The following is a 16,143-nucleotide window of genomic DNA, read 5'->3' as shown; positions in this document are numbered from 1 at the left end:
TATATGATAACCTCTGAATTTTTTTTTTGCGTTCTAAAAAAAAAAAAAAAAAAAAAACGTAATTTTGAAAAAACAAAAAAGAGATTTTTAATACAGCTTACCTGTAAAATCTTTTTCTTGGAGTACATCACGGGACACAGAGCGGCATTCATTACTATATGGGTTATATGGAGTACCTTCAGGTGTAGACACTGGCAATCTCAAACAGGAAATGCCCCTCCCTATATAACCCCCTCCCATAGGAGGAGTACCTCAGTTTTGTAGCAAGCAGTATGCCTCCCAAAATGGTCCTCAAAAAAGAGGGGTGGGAGCTCTGTGTCCCGTGATGTACTCCAAGAAAAAGATTTTACAGGTAAGCTGTATTAAAAATCTCTTTTTCTTTATCGTACATCACGGGACACAGAGCGGCATTCATTACTATATGGGATGTCCCAAAGCAATGCTTACAATGAGGGGAGGGAGAACATCTCCAAGACAAAAGGATTTAATTTAGAGATATACTCAAATCATAATAAATCCAACTTAGTTGAGAAAAATAAAATTTTTAAATTTAACTCGAACAAGAGGAGCCCCCGGAATCCGAGGGTCTCAAACTGCAGCCTGCAGCACTGCCTGCCCGAAGGCAGTATCAGTATTCCTTCTTACGTCCAACTTGTAGAATTTTGTAAACGTGTGGACAGAAGACCAGGTTGCCGCCTTGCAAACTTGAGCCATAGAGATCTGGTGGTGTGCTGCCCAGGAGGCGCCCATGGCTCTAGTAGAATGAGCCTTTAATGATACTGGAGGAGGCAACCCTTTCAAGCCGTAGGCCTGAGTGATTAATTGCTTAATCCACCTAGAAATGGTGGACTTTGCAGCTGCCTGCCCCTTCTTGGGCCCATCCGGTAGAATGAACAGCACATCTGTCTTCCGGATCTTCTTTGTAGCTTTAAGATAGGCCTTCATGGCCCTGACAATATCCAAGGTATGCAGCAACCCTTCCTTTCTGGAAGTAGGTTTAGGGAAGAAGTATGGTAATACCAAATCCTGGTTCAAATGAAAACTGGATATGACCTTCGGAAGGAAGGAAGGATGAGGGCGGAGAACGACCCTGTCCTTATGAAAAACAAGATATGGTTCCTTACAGGATAAGGCTGCCAGCTCCGAAACTCTTCTTGCGGAAACTATGGCAACCAAAAATACTAACTTCCTTGTCAGTAGAACCAAAGGAATATCAGCCAACGGCTCAAACGGTTGTTTCTGTAAACTTGACAGAACAAGATTTAAATCCCACGGACAAAGCGGGGATTTAACTGGAGGTCTAATACGTAAGACCCCTTGAAGGAAGGTCTTAACCAGCGAGTGGGTGGCCAGCGGCCGCTGAAACCACACTGACAGAGCAGAAATCTGTCCTTTGATTGTGCTTAATGCCAATCCTTTATCCACTCCTAGCTGGAGAAAACTTAATACTCTATCGATGGTAAATTTGCGAGAAAGCCATCGCTTGGACTCACACCAGCCTACATAGGCCTTCCAGACCCTGTAATAAATCACCCTAGAGACCGGTTTCCTGGCTCTGATTAGGGTAGAGATTACTTTCTGAGACAGACCTCTACCCCTGAGAATCAGGGATTCAGCTTCCAGGCCGTCAAATTTAGATGCCGTAAGGCAGGGTGGAGGATCGGACCTTGCGATAGCAGGTCTGGCCGTAGAGGAAGAGTCCAAGGGTCTCCCACTACCATCCTTAAGATTAGTGAGTACCATGCCCTTCTGGGCCATGCTGGAGCTACCAGGATGACTGGTATGTGCTCCACCCGGATCCTGCGCAGCAGGCGGGGTAGTAACTGGAGCGGGGGAAACGCATAAAGAAGTTTGAACTGATGCCAAGGGCAAACCAACGCATCGGTTCCGCAGGCCATCGGATCCCTTGAGCGGGACATGAACCTGTCTAGTTTCTTGTTGAGTCTCGATGCCATGATATCCACGTCCGGCACTCCCCATCTTTGGCAGAGTGCTTGAAAGACTAGTGGATGCAGAGACCATTCCCCCGGCCATAGAGTCTGGCGGCTTAAGAAGTCCGCCTGAAAGTTGTCCACTCCTGGAATGAATATTGCCGATATGCAGGGCACATGAGCCTCTGCCCATAGAAGAATCAAGCTCACCTCTCTCTGAGCGGCTTGACTCCTGGTTCCCCCTTGGTGATTTATGTGTGCCACGGCCGTGGCATTGTCTGATTGAATTCTCACCGGGAACCCCTGCAATTTTGACGTCCAAGCCCTGAGGGCTAGTCGAGCAGCTCTGAGCTCCAAGATGTTGATGGGCAACTGCTTCTCTGGCTTTGCCCAAGTACCTTGGCGAGTGCAACCATCCAAAATTGCTCCCCAGCCCGTCAGGCTGGCGTCTGTGGTCACTATCTTCCAAGCCACTGGGCTGAAAGACCTCCCCTTCAGTAGATTCTGAGGGTCTAACCACCAACACAGACTTTGTCGGACTCTTGATGAGAGCGGCAACGGGATATCCAAGGCCTGTGGCCTTCTGCTCCATGCTGACAGGATGGCTGCCTGTAGGATGCGAGTGTGGCTCTGGGCGTATGGTACCGCCTCGAATGTGGCCACCATCTTGCCTAGTAACCTCATACATAGGCGAATAGTCGGTTCTTTCTTGCTTAGAACCAGTAGGATTAATTCCTTGATGGCTTTTACCTTCCTCAGAGGTAGGAACACTCCTTGTTGTTCTGTGTCTAATCTCATGCCGAGATATTCCAACTGCTTTGTGGGCTGGAAAGCTGACTTTTCTCGATTTAGGACCCAGCCGAACCTCTCGAGGTATTGGACCGTGAGGGCCACTGCTCGCTCCAAGCCGGGAGACGAGTGATCTATGACTAGGAGGTCGTCCAGGTATGCTAGGATCGTGACCCCTTGGATCCTTAGTTTGGCTAGGATTGGAGCTAGGACCTTCATGAACACCCGGGGGGCCGTAGCCAACCCGAAGGGAAGCGCCACGAATTGGAAGTGACGCGAAGCCACCATGAAGCGTAGATATCTTTGATGTGGCTGATAAATTGGAACATGAAGGTAGGCATCCTTTATGTCTATGGACGCCATGAAGTCGTCCTTCTGGAGTGTGGCAGCTGCTGACCGCACGGATTCCATCCGAAATGAGCGGATCTTTAGATATGCATTTACCATCTTTAGGTCCAAAATTGGCCTGACATCTCCATTGGATTTTGGGATGATGAATAGGTTGGAGTAGAAACCCAGCCCCTGTTCCAGGACTGGTACCTCTACTATTACTTCCTGGGAAAGTAGATGATCTAATGCCGATCTTAATGCGGCTCCCTTTTCCGGATCGTTTGGAATCCTCGACTTCTGGAAATGAGGAGGAGGAAACCTTAGGAAATCTAATTTGTAGCCTGTGGCCACGGAAGACCGTACCCACTCGTCGGGAATGCTGGCTTCCCAAATCTCTGAAAAGAGTCGCAGCCTTCCCCCCACCTTCGTGGGTGGGGGCGCCCCTTCATAAGGTTGGCTTGGGGGCTGGTTTTGCTGGTTTGCGAAACCACTGCCTTTTGCCTCTAACAGCCTGTCCTTGTGATCTGCTGTTGAAGCCGAAGTTTGCTTTTGCAGGAGGCCGTCGATACTGCTTGGCATTAGAGGGCCCCTGCCCAGGGGAATACTGTCGTTTAAACGCAGGTCCCTGAACCTTCTTCTTAGTTGGCAAGAGAGTACTCTTGCCGTTTGAAATGGTCTGAATGTATTTATCTAGGTCTTCTCCGAAGAGTCGTCCTCCATGGAAGGGGAACCCTACCAGGAGCTTCTTGCATGGGGGCTCAGCCTCCCAGCTTTTTAACCATAAGAGTCTTCTCATATGGATAAGGGATAACGATAAACGTGACGCTTGCTGGATAGAATCCTTGATTGCGTCTACCGTAAAACATATGGCCTTAGGGACATCCGAAAATTTTTCTGCCTGCTGGGCCGGAATAAGTTTAAGCATCTGCTTAAATTGATCCGATAATGCTTGAGCGACCCCAATCGCAGCCACAGCTGGCTGTACTACTGCCCCTGCAGTAGTGAAGGAGTTCTTAAGTAGTGCTTCCAGCGCTTATCAACTGGATCCTTGAACACCTGTATGTTTTCTACAGGGCATGTTAACGATCTGTTAACACATGAGATGGCTGCGTCCACTGCAGGAGTAGCCCATCTTTTGGAAAAATTTTCTTCCATAGGATATAGGACAGAGAACCTTTTAGGTGGTAAGAAGATCTTATCTGGCTTGTTCCAATCTTGGAACAAAATTCCCTCTAATAGAGGATGGATCGGAAACACAGCATTGCTTTGAGGCGCCCTCAGTGAGCCCAAAGCTGAAACCGTCGATACCTGGAGATCTGGTACTGGCAAGTTGAATGTCCTATGGACCAAGTCCGACAATCCTTGAATCCACCAGCTCTCCCTCAGGGAGACTGCCCCAGACTCCTCTGTATCCGGGTCTTCGATCCCTGAACCTACTTGGTCCGTGTCCAAGAGGTCGTCCAATTCCCCTGAGGAAAGGACCTCCTCTTCTGAGGGTCCGCGCTCGGGCGACGGAGATCTATTCCGCTTACTGCCCCGCATAGCTGCGGATATCATTTTTCCCATGCTTTTCTGCATCTCTTTTAAAGAGGTGAGTAATACCTCCTCCGTGACCATCTTAGGGTTGGACTGACCCGCGTCAGCTCCAGCCCCAGATCCCGATGGCCCCAAGGCTCCCTGTAGGGAAAACAGCGGCATACCATGGTACAATACCGAGGTACACCTGCTACCTATTGGTATTTGGAACTATAAAAGTTAATTGTCCAAACACCTGTTTGGGGGATAAAAAAATGCTTCCTCTCCCCTAGATGACTTTTTTTTTTTTTTTTTTTTTCGTTTTTGTTTCAAATCCAGGAAAGAAAAAACATTCTGTCCCCCTGAGTAGTATTGCAAAGAAAAACTATGAGATGGAAAAGAAACAGCCTATTTCTAGGCTTGACAAAACAGTCCTCTGAAGACTGCAATATCCTTTCTGGCCACTGTGTGTCCTCGGCGCCCCGTGCTGCCGCTCTGGTCTTTCTCCTCAGTTCCAAAGTATTGATGGAACAAACAAGGAAGGGCCGCCCCTTCCTTTAAGCCACTGACCCGCCCTTCCCCCCCAGCAACCTCAAACAGGAAATGCCCCTCCCGACAGGGGGAGGGGGGGGGGATTTTGGGAGGAAGGGACCTCTCTGTTCCAGCAAACTGCAGCCTGCAGCCTGGAACCATGAGGAGGTCAGCGTTTTGCCTGCTTGCAGGCTCTGAGGAGGAAGACTGAATGGAGCATCGCCTGGAGGCCTGCAGGTAAGCAAAGCTCTCTGACACACACATATATTTTTATATAACACAGGCCCCACTCAATGCTTTTCCAACACTACAAGGGAGGTCACATCTTATGGGGAATAATACATAGAGAGCCATCCTATCTTTATGATATGTGACTAGTTTGCCAGATGCAGTGCATAACTTTAGGCATGTCCCCTGTGACCCCCCAGAAAAAAACCTGCTAAGAACCAAGTTCCGCAAGTTTTCCCCTCACTTACCTGCTCCATGCCGCAGGACTTTGCCAAGCAAGAGGCCCAATCTTCCCCCATCTCCGTGGGGATGTCTAGACCTTCAGGCCCTGGGTTCCTATGAAGGATCCACTGTCCTGGGCCCATATAGCACCCTGGCAACAGAAAACTTTAGGTACCCAAAGGTTTCTAAGTTCTGGGCCCAGAGTCCAGCTCTCTAAAAAGAAAAGCATTATGGGCTATACCCCAAGGGTTTGGGGTCCGGTTACTGACCACTTTAGCGCTGAGGCTTTTTTGGACAGAACCGGTAGCTCACCTAATCCCAAGGATGCGGAGGCAAGCTAAACCATGACTAACACCTAAGACACTGGCGTAAAAACTGAGGTACTCCTCCTATGGGAGGGGGTTATATAGGGAGGGGCATTTCCTGTTTGAGATTGCCAGTGTCTACACCTGAAGGTACTCCATATAACCTATATAGTAATGAATGCCGCTCTGTGTCCCGTGATGTACGATAAAGAAACCATATTTTACACTTTCTGCTATAAAACACACCAAAAAAAATTCTTCATCAATTTAGGCAAATATGTATTCCGCTAAAAAATCCCAATAAGCATATATTGATTGGGTTGTGCAAAAGTTAAAGCGTCTACAAACTATGGGATAGATTTATGGCAGTTTTTATTAGTAAAATCAGTGATTTGTAGTGCGACATTGCGGCGGATCTTGAGGTTTAACTCTTTCACATAGATATCCAATGGAAAACCCTCAGAAGATTACACTCTCAAATGCACAGCTTACTTTTACAAAAAAAAAAAAAAAACTGGTCAGCTTTGACTCAAGTTGAATAATGCCTTTTCTATAGGTGTGTAGGCAATTTTTACTTACCTTGTGAAGTCTGACTGAAAAACGCTCAGAGATTGCGTTATTCCATTCTGCCTTTCTGCTAGGACATTGCAGAGAAAATGCCTGAAGATGCTACCAAAAATGCACCGCTATGGTCCCATTTCCTGTAGTGGGCCAGCACCACACAGCTATAGCCAGCTACACTGATCTTTTGACGTAAAAAAAAAAAGTAAAAAAAAAACAGGGTGCTTGTACAGAAGTCAACCAATAGGTCGACTTCTGTACAACCAGGGTGCCCATATTTGGATCAAAATTCAGCTGGTCCCTGCTTAACCACTTACCCCCCGGACCATATTCGGGACTGCGTCGCTTTAACAGACAATTGCGCGGTCGTGCGACGTGGCTCCCAAACAAAATTGGCGTCCTTTTTTTCCCACAAATAGAGCTTTCTTTTGGTGGTATTTGATCACCTCTGCGCGCCCCTTAGTGGCGGCTGGGAGAGAGGACGTCATATTACGTGCTCTCGCCCAGCCGAGCCAACTTGTCGACGTATAACGGCGGTGGCCGGTCGGCAAGTGGTTAACCGACAGAACTTCGATCCATGTATGGCCGGCTTTAGCCCGCGATAAGTACTAGGAGGACTGTTTGAATTAATAATAGGTAAACACAGGACCACGTAAAATTTCTTAGGCAGTGCAGTACTAAAACTGTTGATCTGCTATTATAACTGTTCCTGCATACCAAGAAATACAGGTAAAGCGTGTATAGGTTTACATCTAGTGATTTTCACCAGAAACCTATTTTTTTTTCACAATTAGCTGTAGTCAAGCCTATGAAAAATCTAGGTGGCGTCTTAAAAGTAAAAAAGATCACAGCAGTAAGAAGTGGGTCTCCCAACACAGGCTTCTGCTCATCATCTTCAGCAAGCAACCTTCAACACGATGAAAAGTTAAATTTAGCTTATTTTGTATGACAAACTAGAATCCCCTAGCAATCATAGTAGACAAATTATTTTGTGATTTGTAACAGTGTCCATTTAATAATCTACATTCCTCACAATTGCTCTGGAAACAAACACTAAATATACAGATTGGTTCAACAAACATTTGGCACAGTGAAAAGCAATAAGACATGCCTGACAGCCTAACTGCTAAATAAAACACTGAATGTACGGTGCCAATCATGTTCTATCACTAGGGAGATTTTTCCTCGAGCATTCAAAGTAAAACAATTGGGTCCTTAAACAGGTTCTTCTCAGAATATGGAGAAGTTTAGCATGTTAAAATATTACACAGGCCTTTTACTCAAATTGATACATTTTTTTAACTCGTCATACTTACCTGCTCTGTGCAATAGTTTTGCACAAAGCAGACTGCATCCTCCTCTTCCCAGGTCCCCCGCTGGTGCTGTGGGCTCCCCCCTGCATAGTGCCCACGTGGCAAGCAGCTTGCTATGTGGTCACTCGTACATCCTCGCTCCCGAGACCAGCTTTGTGTGTCTACTGACACACACAATAGGGCACAGCTCTGCCCCTTGCTCCCTCCTCACTAGCTGTGTGTGATTGACAGCAGTGGGAACCAATGGCACTAGTAAAAAAAGACACTTCCCTGTCCAAGGATTCAGTGCTGTCCTCACCTGGGCTGGTTCCGTGCCGATAGCCTAAGCCAGTGGTCTCCAAACTGCGGCCCTTTGCTTCCCTCTATCCAGCCCTTGGGGCACTGTTCTGTCCACAATTGACACCAATGATGGGACAATATTGCTCCCACTGACACCAAATATGGGGTGCTATTCCTCTCACTGACACTAAAGATGTGGTGTTATTCCTCCCACTGACACTAAGGATGGGGTGCGATTCCTCCCACCGACACCAAGGATGGGGTGCGATTCCTCCCACCGACACCAAGGATGGGGTGCGATTCCTCCCACCGACACCAAGGATGGGGTGCGATTCCTCCCACCGACACCAAGGATGGGGTGCGATTCCTCCCACCGACACCAAGGATGGGGTGCAATTCCTCCCACCGACACCAAGGATGGGGTGCAATTCCTCCCACCGACACCAAGGATGGGGTGCAATTCCTCCCACCAACACCAAGGATGTGGTGCTATTCCTCCCACTGACACCAAGGATGTGGTGCTATTCCTCCCACTGACACCAAGGAAGGGGTGCTATTCCTCCCACTGATAAACAATTGGGCACTATTCCTTCCACTAAAACCAATGATGGGGCATCATTTACTTCCACTGAAGCTGGGCCATTTTCTACTCCCACTGGCTACAATCCGGCCCCACTAAAGTTTAGAGGACAGTAAACTGGTCCTTAGTTTGGAGACCCCTTATCTAAGCGGTAAAAACTAGCTACCCGATCCAAAGAAATAAATGTACCAAGTGATAGAAGGGGGCAGGAGGATGAATTAATGTGTATGCATCAGCCCCTTGAGGTACATTCTAGCTTACAATTCGGTTACTATTATAATTTCTAATGACAAGCTTGTTTGAACCTTAGGCATTTTAACCACTTGACTTCCGGAATTCATGACCAGGGCATTTTTTTGCCATTCAGCACTGTGCTACATTAATTGGCAATTACTCAGTCATACAACACTGTATAAAATAGGGGGGGGGAACTAATGCGCAAACCAACCTAACAAGGGCACAACAAAACTAAATCCAATACCAATAACTCAGCAGCAGCCACGACTAGTAGTGTTCACACACTGGTAACAGATAAAGAATGGGGGGGGGGGGTGTAATGGCGCTTGCAAATATAAAAATAACTAAGTACGTAAAAACAACAATAAATTATGTCCAAAAAACAAACTGTGAATAACTCCGTCTCCTGCTGAAGGTCTAAATATGTACCACTCTGGGTTAAAAGCCAAGAATACCACCCAGCATTAAACACATAATGTGGAGGATATTGAGAGTGAATAACTTACAGACAATGCTGTACAGTCAGCATGTGTAGTAGCGTGTGTAATAACGTGTCACCGCTCTGCGGCCGCGAGCGGGTGACGTCACCAACAGCCCTCCACGTCCTCACGCGTATCGTGACAGCCGACGTCCTTGATCCTATGATTAAGTGACGTACAGCATTGTCTAAGTTTTACTTGTTTTTATTACATTAAAATGCCAAATGATTCTATGCTATGGAGGCTTCCCTGTGCTTTGTTTTGAGAGCCATCGTGTTGAGTCTGTGAGCCTACTGGATTGGATCAGCCTGCTGACTGTGGGAAACATTACTGAGAAACATTTACATAGGCTTATAATAGCCTCCTTGAGGTAAGGGGCTGGTACTAACATCCTTTCACTGTGGAAAGCCGGGCGTTTGTGTTCACAGCACGTATGCACGTTTGATCATCATTCACTGGAGTAATTCTACCTGTGGACTGTTTATTATAAGTGGAGCACAGATGCACTTTAGAAATGTATGATTGAACTTTTCTGGATTTGATTTTATTTCACTTCTGCACGGTTTGTGCACTGGACACGTTTTATATATTTTTATTACCCCTTTTTCATATATTGATTTTTTTTATAGATTTTTTATGACACTTTTTTGTGTGTGATCCCTGGGTGGATCATATTGGGACACTTTCACTGCAGGGAATTATTATTATTATCTTTACTGGGTTTGATCACCCCTGCATGGTCATAGAACATTCTTTCAGGAATTTGGTTCACATAACCGTTTTTTGGACATTCAGTCACCTTATTTATTTATTGATTATTTGCACACTGCACTGTCAATGGATGAAGCACTTTATGGATTGTCACACTGTTTATTTTGCTATAACTAATTGATCATTGGTTTTATTATTTGAATATTTTTCATGGTTATCTCATTTACCACTTCAACACTGTGCTGTTATTGGCACGTTTGTTTACCTGAATTTATTATTATTTATTCACTCTCAATATCCTCCACATTATGTGTTTAATGCTGGGTGGTATTCTTGGCTTTTAACCCAGAGTGGTACATATTTAGACCTTCAGCAGGAGACGGAGTTATTCACAGTTTGTTTTTTGGACATAATTTATATTATTGTTTTTACGTACTTAGTTATTTTTATATTTGCATACGACACTGTACCATTATACCATTATAAGCAATAGTTTTGGCGGTCACGGATGGCTTTCATTCTTGTGTACTATTGTGATCTGCAATTGGCTACAGCTAAATCACATGGTACAGGGTGCTGTGATTGGCTCATGTGATAACTGTGGGCCAATGACAGCATCACAATAGTAAGAAAAACAGTCATGAATGGAAGCCATTCATGACTGTTTTTATTACATTGTAATCATTTGATCACTATGCTTGGTCATAGCGATTACATGATACCTTGAAAGCTCACAGTGGCCAGGTAATGATCACAGTGATCCGCCGTGTCCACTGGACAAGGCCGTCACTGGTTTGTGCCACTAATCTCGATTATCCAGTCTGTCCCCCAGCCCAGCTGTTAATTGAAGATCGATGCGGGGAGAAAAAAAAAAGTTATGCAACAGCAGGTTCCAGCAGGGAGCTAGGTTATCACTCCTAAAAGACCAGGTAAAAATAACTGACTAAACCAAGAGTAGGTTTATACCAGCTAAGACATCCCACAGGCAGTGCCGTGTTCTTTTTTTGCCTAGTGTACTACTCCTGTAGGTGGCGCTAAACAACCCAAGGCTGGCCAAGGCTATAAGGGCTGTGTCCGACAATGAACGTAGGAGAAACCAACAATTTCAATAGTGGCAAGAACTGTGGCACACACGTGCTAAAAGTAAATACTATTAGGAATGTATTTTGCTATACCATCCCATCCACAACACATCGGGAACTTTGGTGAATTTCAAACCTTGGAACTTTGTTTCTGTGCGGAATCATGCTTAAAATAAGTACCAGAGCTGCATTAGCCACTGAACAGACATATTGTACAAACATTTTCAAAAATGTGCAAAAGCTTACAGAATTATTAATGGTAACACATTCTAAACAAGAGACTATACAGACCTCTTGGCTGTAATTGCTCTCTTCTGTCCTTCCCAATTCCACCTCCAATGGACTCTTTAGTGTTTGCAGGAAAAGTGCTGCCTTCCTTTTGCGTTCGGCCTGTAGCTGTTTCTCTTTCGATTCCTTGGCTGCCTGTGCCAATTTTTCTCTGGCTGCTGCTGCCAGTCTGTCCTCCAGCTTCTGCTTTGCTGAAAGTATAGATATGATATTAATTTAGATTACTTGATAAACTAAGTGCAGCGTATAGCAACAATTGCAAAACCTACTTTAAATTTAAACCGCAAAGTACTGCTTTGTTTAAAAAAAATAAAAAATTCATCATAAAATACAAAGCAAACAATACAAAGTTAAGAGAAAAGCCTTGTACACACGACCGGTTTTCCCGTATGGAAAACTGCCATAAAAGCTTTTGGCCGTGAAAACTGGCCGTGTGTATGCTCCATCGCAGTTTTCCCCGACAGGAAAACTGCAGGAAAAAAAAAGAAAAGAAGAGAACCAGCTTCTTTTTCCCGGTTTTTAACCCGCCATGTTTTCCTATGGGAAACACTGCGATGGAGCATACACACGGCTGGAAATTCCCGACCAAAGCTCTCATGGCAGTTTTTCTGTCGGGAAACCCGGTCGTGTGTAGGGGGGAAAGGTTACCAAGCAGGTTCTCCGTTTTGCCCTCGGGTTTCACAGTGGACTTTTTACCGCAGAAATCCCGTACGTGTGTACAAGGCTAAAATCGGTCTATGTTCCTTCGTTAAAGGGTCACTAAAGGAAAAATTTTTTTTAGCTGAAATGACTGTTTACAGGGCATAGAGACATAATAGTTAACTGATTCCTTGTAAAAATGATTAAAAATAGATAAAAAAACAATCATATAATGTGCCTGCAGTGTAGTTTCGTTTTTGCTGTTGTTTGCTGGTTCTCTGATGTACAGAGAGCCACTAGAGGGCTGTCAGCCAATAGAGAGCAGTGATACTTTGTCTAAAACTCCTCAGCACCAATCCAGTTTCGTTTTACACACAGCTCCTTGATTAGTGACCACCGTGAGAAATCTCCCAGTACTGTGGTTATCAGGAAAAAGGCAACCAGGAAGTGTCCAGAACAGAGAGGATTTACAGCAACATGAAAGCAAAAACGAACAATGAGCACATGAAACCAGGACTGCAGCAAGGTAAAGGAAGCTATTTAGCTAAAAAAAAAAATTCCTTTAGTGACCCTTTAAGTCAACTTTGGAATCAAATTCACCCTAGCGGCTAGGGCCTAGCCCAACATGCTGTATATGCATATGTACATAATGTATACACAAATCCAGTATAAATGTATTTGACCCACCTGCAGGGGCATTCTTAGGTAACACAAAACGATAAGCTAAGCCTCCAAAAATATTCCATACATATCAACTACCTAATGGTCCTGTAGTTTTTTTTTTACGCAAGGTTCTCTCACTGTTTTTTTTCTACCGTCTTGTAATCCTCAGTGAGCTCCAGATCCTCTCCTTTTGCCCCTCACTTATGTTAGTTTGGCATGAGCAGTGCATGTTCACTGCGGCCACATGCACTGCTCTATGCACAATACAAATCCAAAAGTTAATCTCAAAAGCAGGCAAGAGGGTGGCTACGTTCGTAAAAGCAGTGGAACCATGGAAACAAATGTAGCCACCCTCAAACAGGAGGTGGGATTCACAGGAGAAAAAAAAATATATATAAAAATAATAATTTGGAGATTTGAAAAAGGCGGAGAGCAATAGGCTATTTTTTAGCTAAGAATACATAAGACTTTATTTAAAATCAGAGATTGGAGCCACTTTATAGTGTTAATAAACCCAGTAATATGAAAATAGTTCATCTGCCTGCCCCCCCTACAGTGCCCACAGCTTATAAATCTTTTTACATTAAAATATTGCCACCATAAACCTTTTTGGCTGATCTGTATATCACGATCAGCGATTAACTTCAGTTTCTCCAGTGCTGAGAGTTCAGGTAGGAGATTTTCACTTCAGCCTATATACACACCTCCATGTCTGATGTAAATATGTGATCTGGCCATCTCTGAGAACAAGTAATTATTCTGTCCAGCATAAAAGACAACTGAGCATGTGCAGGTTTGCTACGCTGCCTGTGTTAGCTGGCTTTCCCCAGATAGACATAGCAGGGAGGAGAGGATCTGTGCATACAGGATAAAACAGACTTTTTACACAATGCAGAGGATTAACCCCCTTAAGTTCCACAGAGTATAACAAGCATGCTATTCTGCATATACAGATCTTACCATTTTGGTTTTAGTAACATACTGGAAAATTACCTCAACTGGCCTTCAAATGTTTTCAATTCTCTCCTCAATTGCCACTAACTGAGCTACAATGTGACATACATTTTTTTTTTGTGCAGCTTGCAGGTTCACAAGGGGGAGTGTTTCAGCACAAGTCTGATCATTGGAGGAGAGCTGGCCGAGTTCCCAGCACAGCCAGAAAACTGACCATGCTGTGCTATCATGCCTAGTGTGTTAGCTTTTATTAAGAAGCAAAGGGACTGGCAGGAACACCAAGTATTTCACACAAATGAAGTAATACAAAGAGGACAGAATATGTTTTCATACAAGTACATGGTACAGCAGGCACATATCAGGAATATGAAAAGATCGAGCAACATTATTTAACATAAGAGTGATATGGGTCAGGTACCATAAAAGAAAATATATCCAGAAAACATTAGGCAAAGATGTTTTAATAATAGTTTGATGCTTGGCTGTCCTAAATATTTGATATGGACTACATCAATATTACTAGATTAGCACCATAAAGATGGAAAAAGATTTGCAAAAAAAAAAAAAAAAAAAAAGAAGGGAAGAATAGAAATTGTAGTCTACACGGCTTTGCAACACCATAAGGGCAATTTCACACTGAGGCATGGGGGCGTCGGCGATAAAGCGGCACTAGCTATAGCGGCGCTTAACCGTAGTTTTAGAGGCACTTTTTGGACGCATTTAACCCCCGCTAGCGGCAGAATAAAGGGTTTAAATCGTTGCGGCTTTGCAGACACAGTCATCGCTGCCCATCGATTTCAATGGGCAATTTGCGCTTTTGGAGCGGCGTATACACCGCTTCTAAAGTGCCTCAAAGATGCTGCTTTTTCTTTTTTTAACGTCCACACTGGAGTGACGAGATGCTTTACAGGTGCTAATTTTAGCAATATGGTGCCTGTAAAGCCCCCCAGTGTGAAAGTAGCCTAATCTGCAATTTTATTTGAGAGAAAACGGACTACTTCAACTGATATTTAGGCAGGCCATTCATGGTTCAAATACAAGTCGAACAGTGTATGGGCAGGCTAAGTGTTCCAGGTTGATCAATCAACATCGGTACAACTAGCATGCAGGGTTTTACCTACGATTATGGTAGCGGCTGCTAAAGTCTCCAGCAATAATCACTGTCTTCTTGTGGCGGGGACAGCTTCCCTTGCCAGGAGCAGACAATTGCCCGGCAAGAGTGTTTCCTGCATCAACAATGTTGCAGGAAAGAAATTTGCTTAACGTATGGCCGGCCTTAGAGAAGCATAGACCTCCAACATACATAATTAATTGAATTGAATTAGCCTCAATTCATGATAATGTAAACAGGTTAGGGAACTACATAAATTTGGCTATTCAACCGAATGAAATTTAGTCTGGTAAAAAACACACCATTTCCATTTTAGCTGCTTTGTATATATCCAACAAAACAAACCTTCACTGTGTATTTGAGCGAAACACGACATTTGCATACAAATCAACTTTCTCAAACATTTGGGACAAGTCCTGACATGCTACATGTTAATTCAAATTTGGGATTCAGACACTGAGACTTCAGTCAGAATGCACTATTGATTAGGCTTGTAAAGACATGGCAAACCAATGTCATACTATAAACTGCACAAATTGCTAGACTGTGAACAAAAAAACTTTTAAAAGGAATATTAAGATATTAACCACTTCAATACTGGACACTCTTACCCCTTCCTGCCCAGACCAATGTTCAGCGCGGTCGTACTTAGAATGACAATTGTGCGGTCATACTGCGTTGTACCCACATTTTTTTTAATAATATTTGTTCTCACAAATAGAACTTTCTTTTGGTGGTATTTAATCACCACTGGGGTTTTTTTTAAAGACAGAAATAAAAAATAAAGGTTTCTTTGTTTTTGTTATAACATGTTGTAAACAAGTATTTTTTCTCCTTCACTGATGGGCGCCGATAAGGCTGCACTGACGGGCATCGATAAGGTGCCAGTGGTGAGGTGGCACTGATAATCCACAAATATGCTGATGTGCAGCACTGATGGGCATGGATAGGTGGAGCTGATCGATGGGTCCGATAGGCAGCACTGATGGAGGCACCGGCAAGCTTTACTGCTGGGCACTGATTGGCATCTAGCATGGTCATTGACTGGCACCTTTTAAAAGTTAATACCTGGTGGTTCTGGGTGGCATTCCTGGTCAGCATCCTCGGGAGCAGACCCCAGGTCAGGAGAGCAGCTGATCAGCTCTCCTCTACTCACATCTGTTAGACGCGAGTGAAGAAAAAGACGATGAACGTCTCTTCCCGTTTACACTGTGATCAGCTGCGATTGGACACAGCTGATCACGTGGTAAAAAGTCTGTCCGAGGTTCTTTACCCAGATCGGAGATGCGGTGTGTCGAACTGACACACCACATCAAAGATAACCACGCTGCGCGCAATCGCGGGTTATCCGAATCACGTCATAAGGCATCCGGTCAGGATAACAGAACTACTTTG

The 16,143-nt window shown here is 44.5% G+C and overlaps 1 protein-coding gene across 3 annotated transcripts in view; it reads right to left on the bottom strand.

The window, feature by feature from the left end:
* LOC120935572 (splicing factor SWAP) overlaps nucleotides 1-16,143 on the bottom strand; it is a 173,254-nt gene that overhangs the window by 55,684 nt on the left and 101,427 nt on the right. For all 3 annotated transcript variants that reach the window (XM_040347622.1, XM_040347628.1, XM_040347634.1), the window contains one exon: nucleotides 11,385-11,572. In XM_040347622.1, the coding sequence (XP_040203556.1) occupies nucleotides 11,385-11,572 (188 nt within the window). The remainder of the gene's footprint in view (nucleotides 1-11,384; nucleotides 11,573-16,143) is intronic.

Source organism: Rana temporaria, chromosome 1, assembly GCF_905171775.1.
Source record: "Rana temporaria chromosome 1, aRanTem1.1, whole genome shotgun sequence".
Classification (NCBI taxonomy): domain Eukaryota; kingdom Metazoa; phylum Chordata; class Amphibia; order Anura; family Ranidae; genus Rana; species Rana temporaria.
Note: the sequence above shows the minus strand (reverse complement) of the source record. Positions and strands in the feature narration are given on the sequence as shown.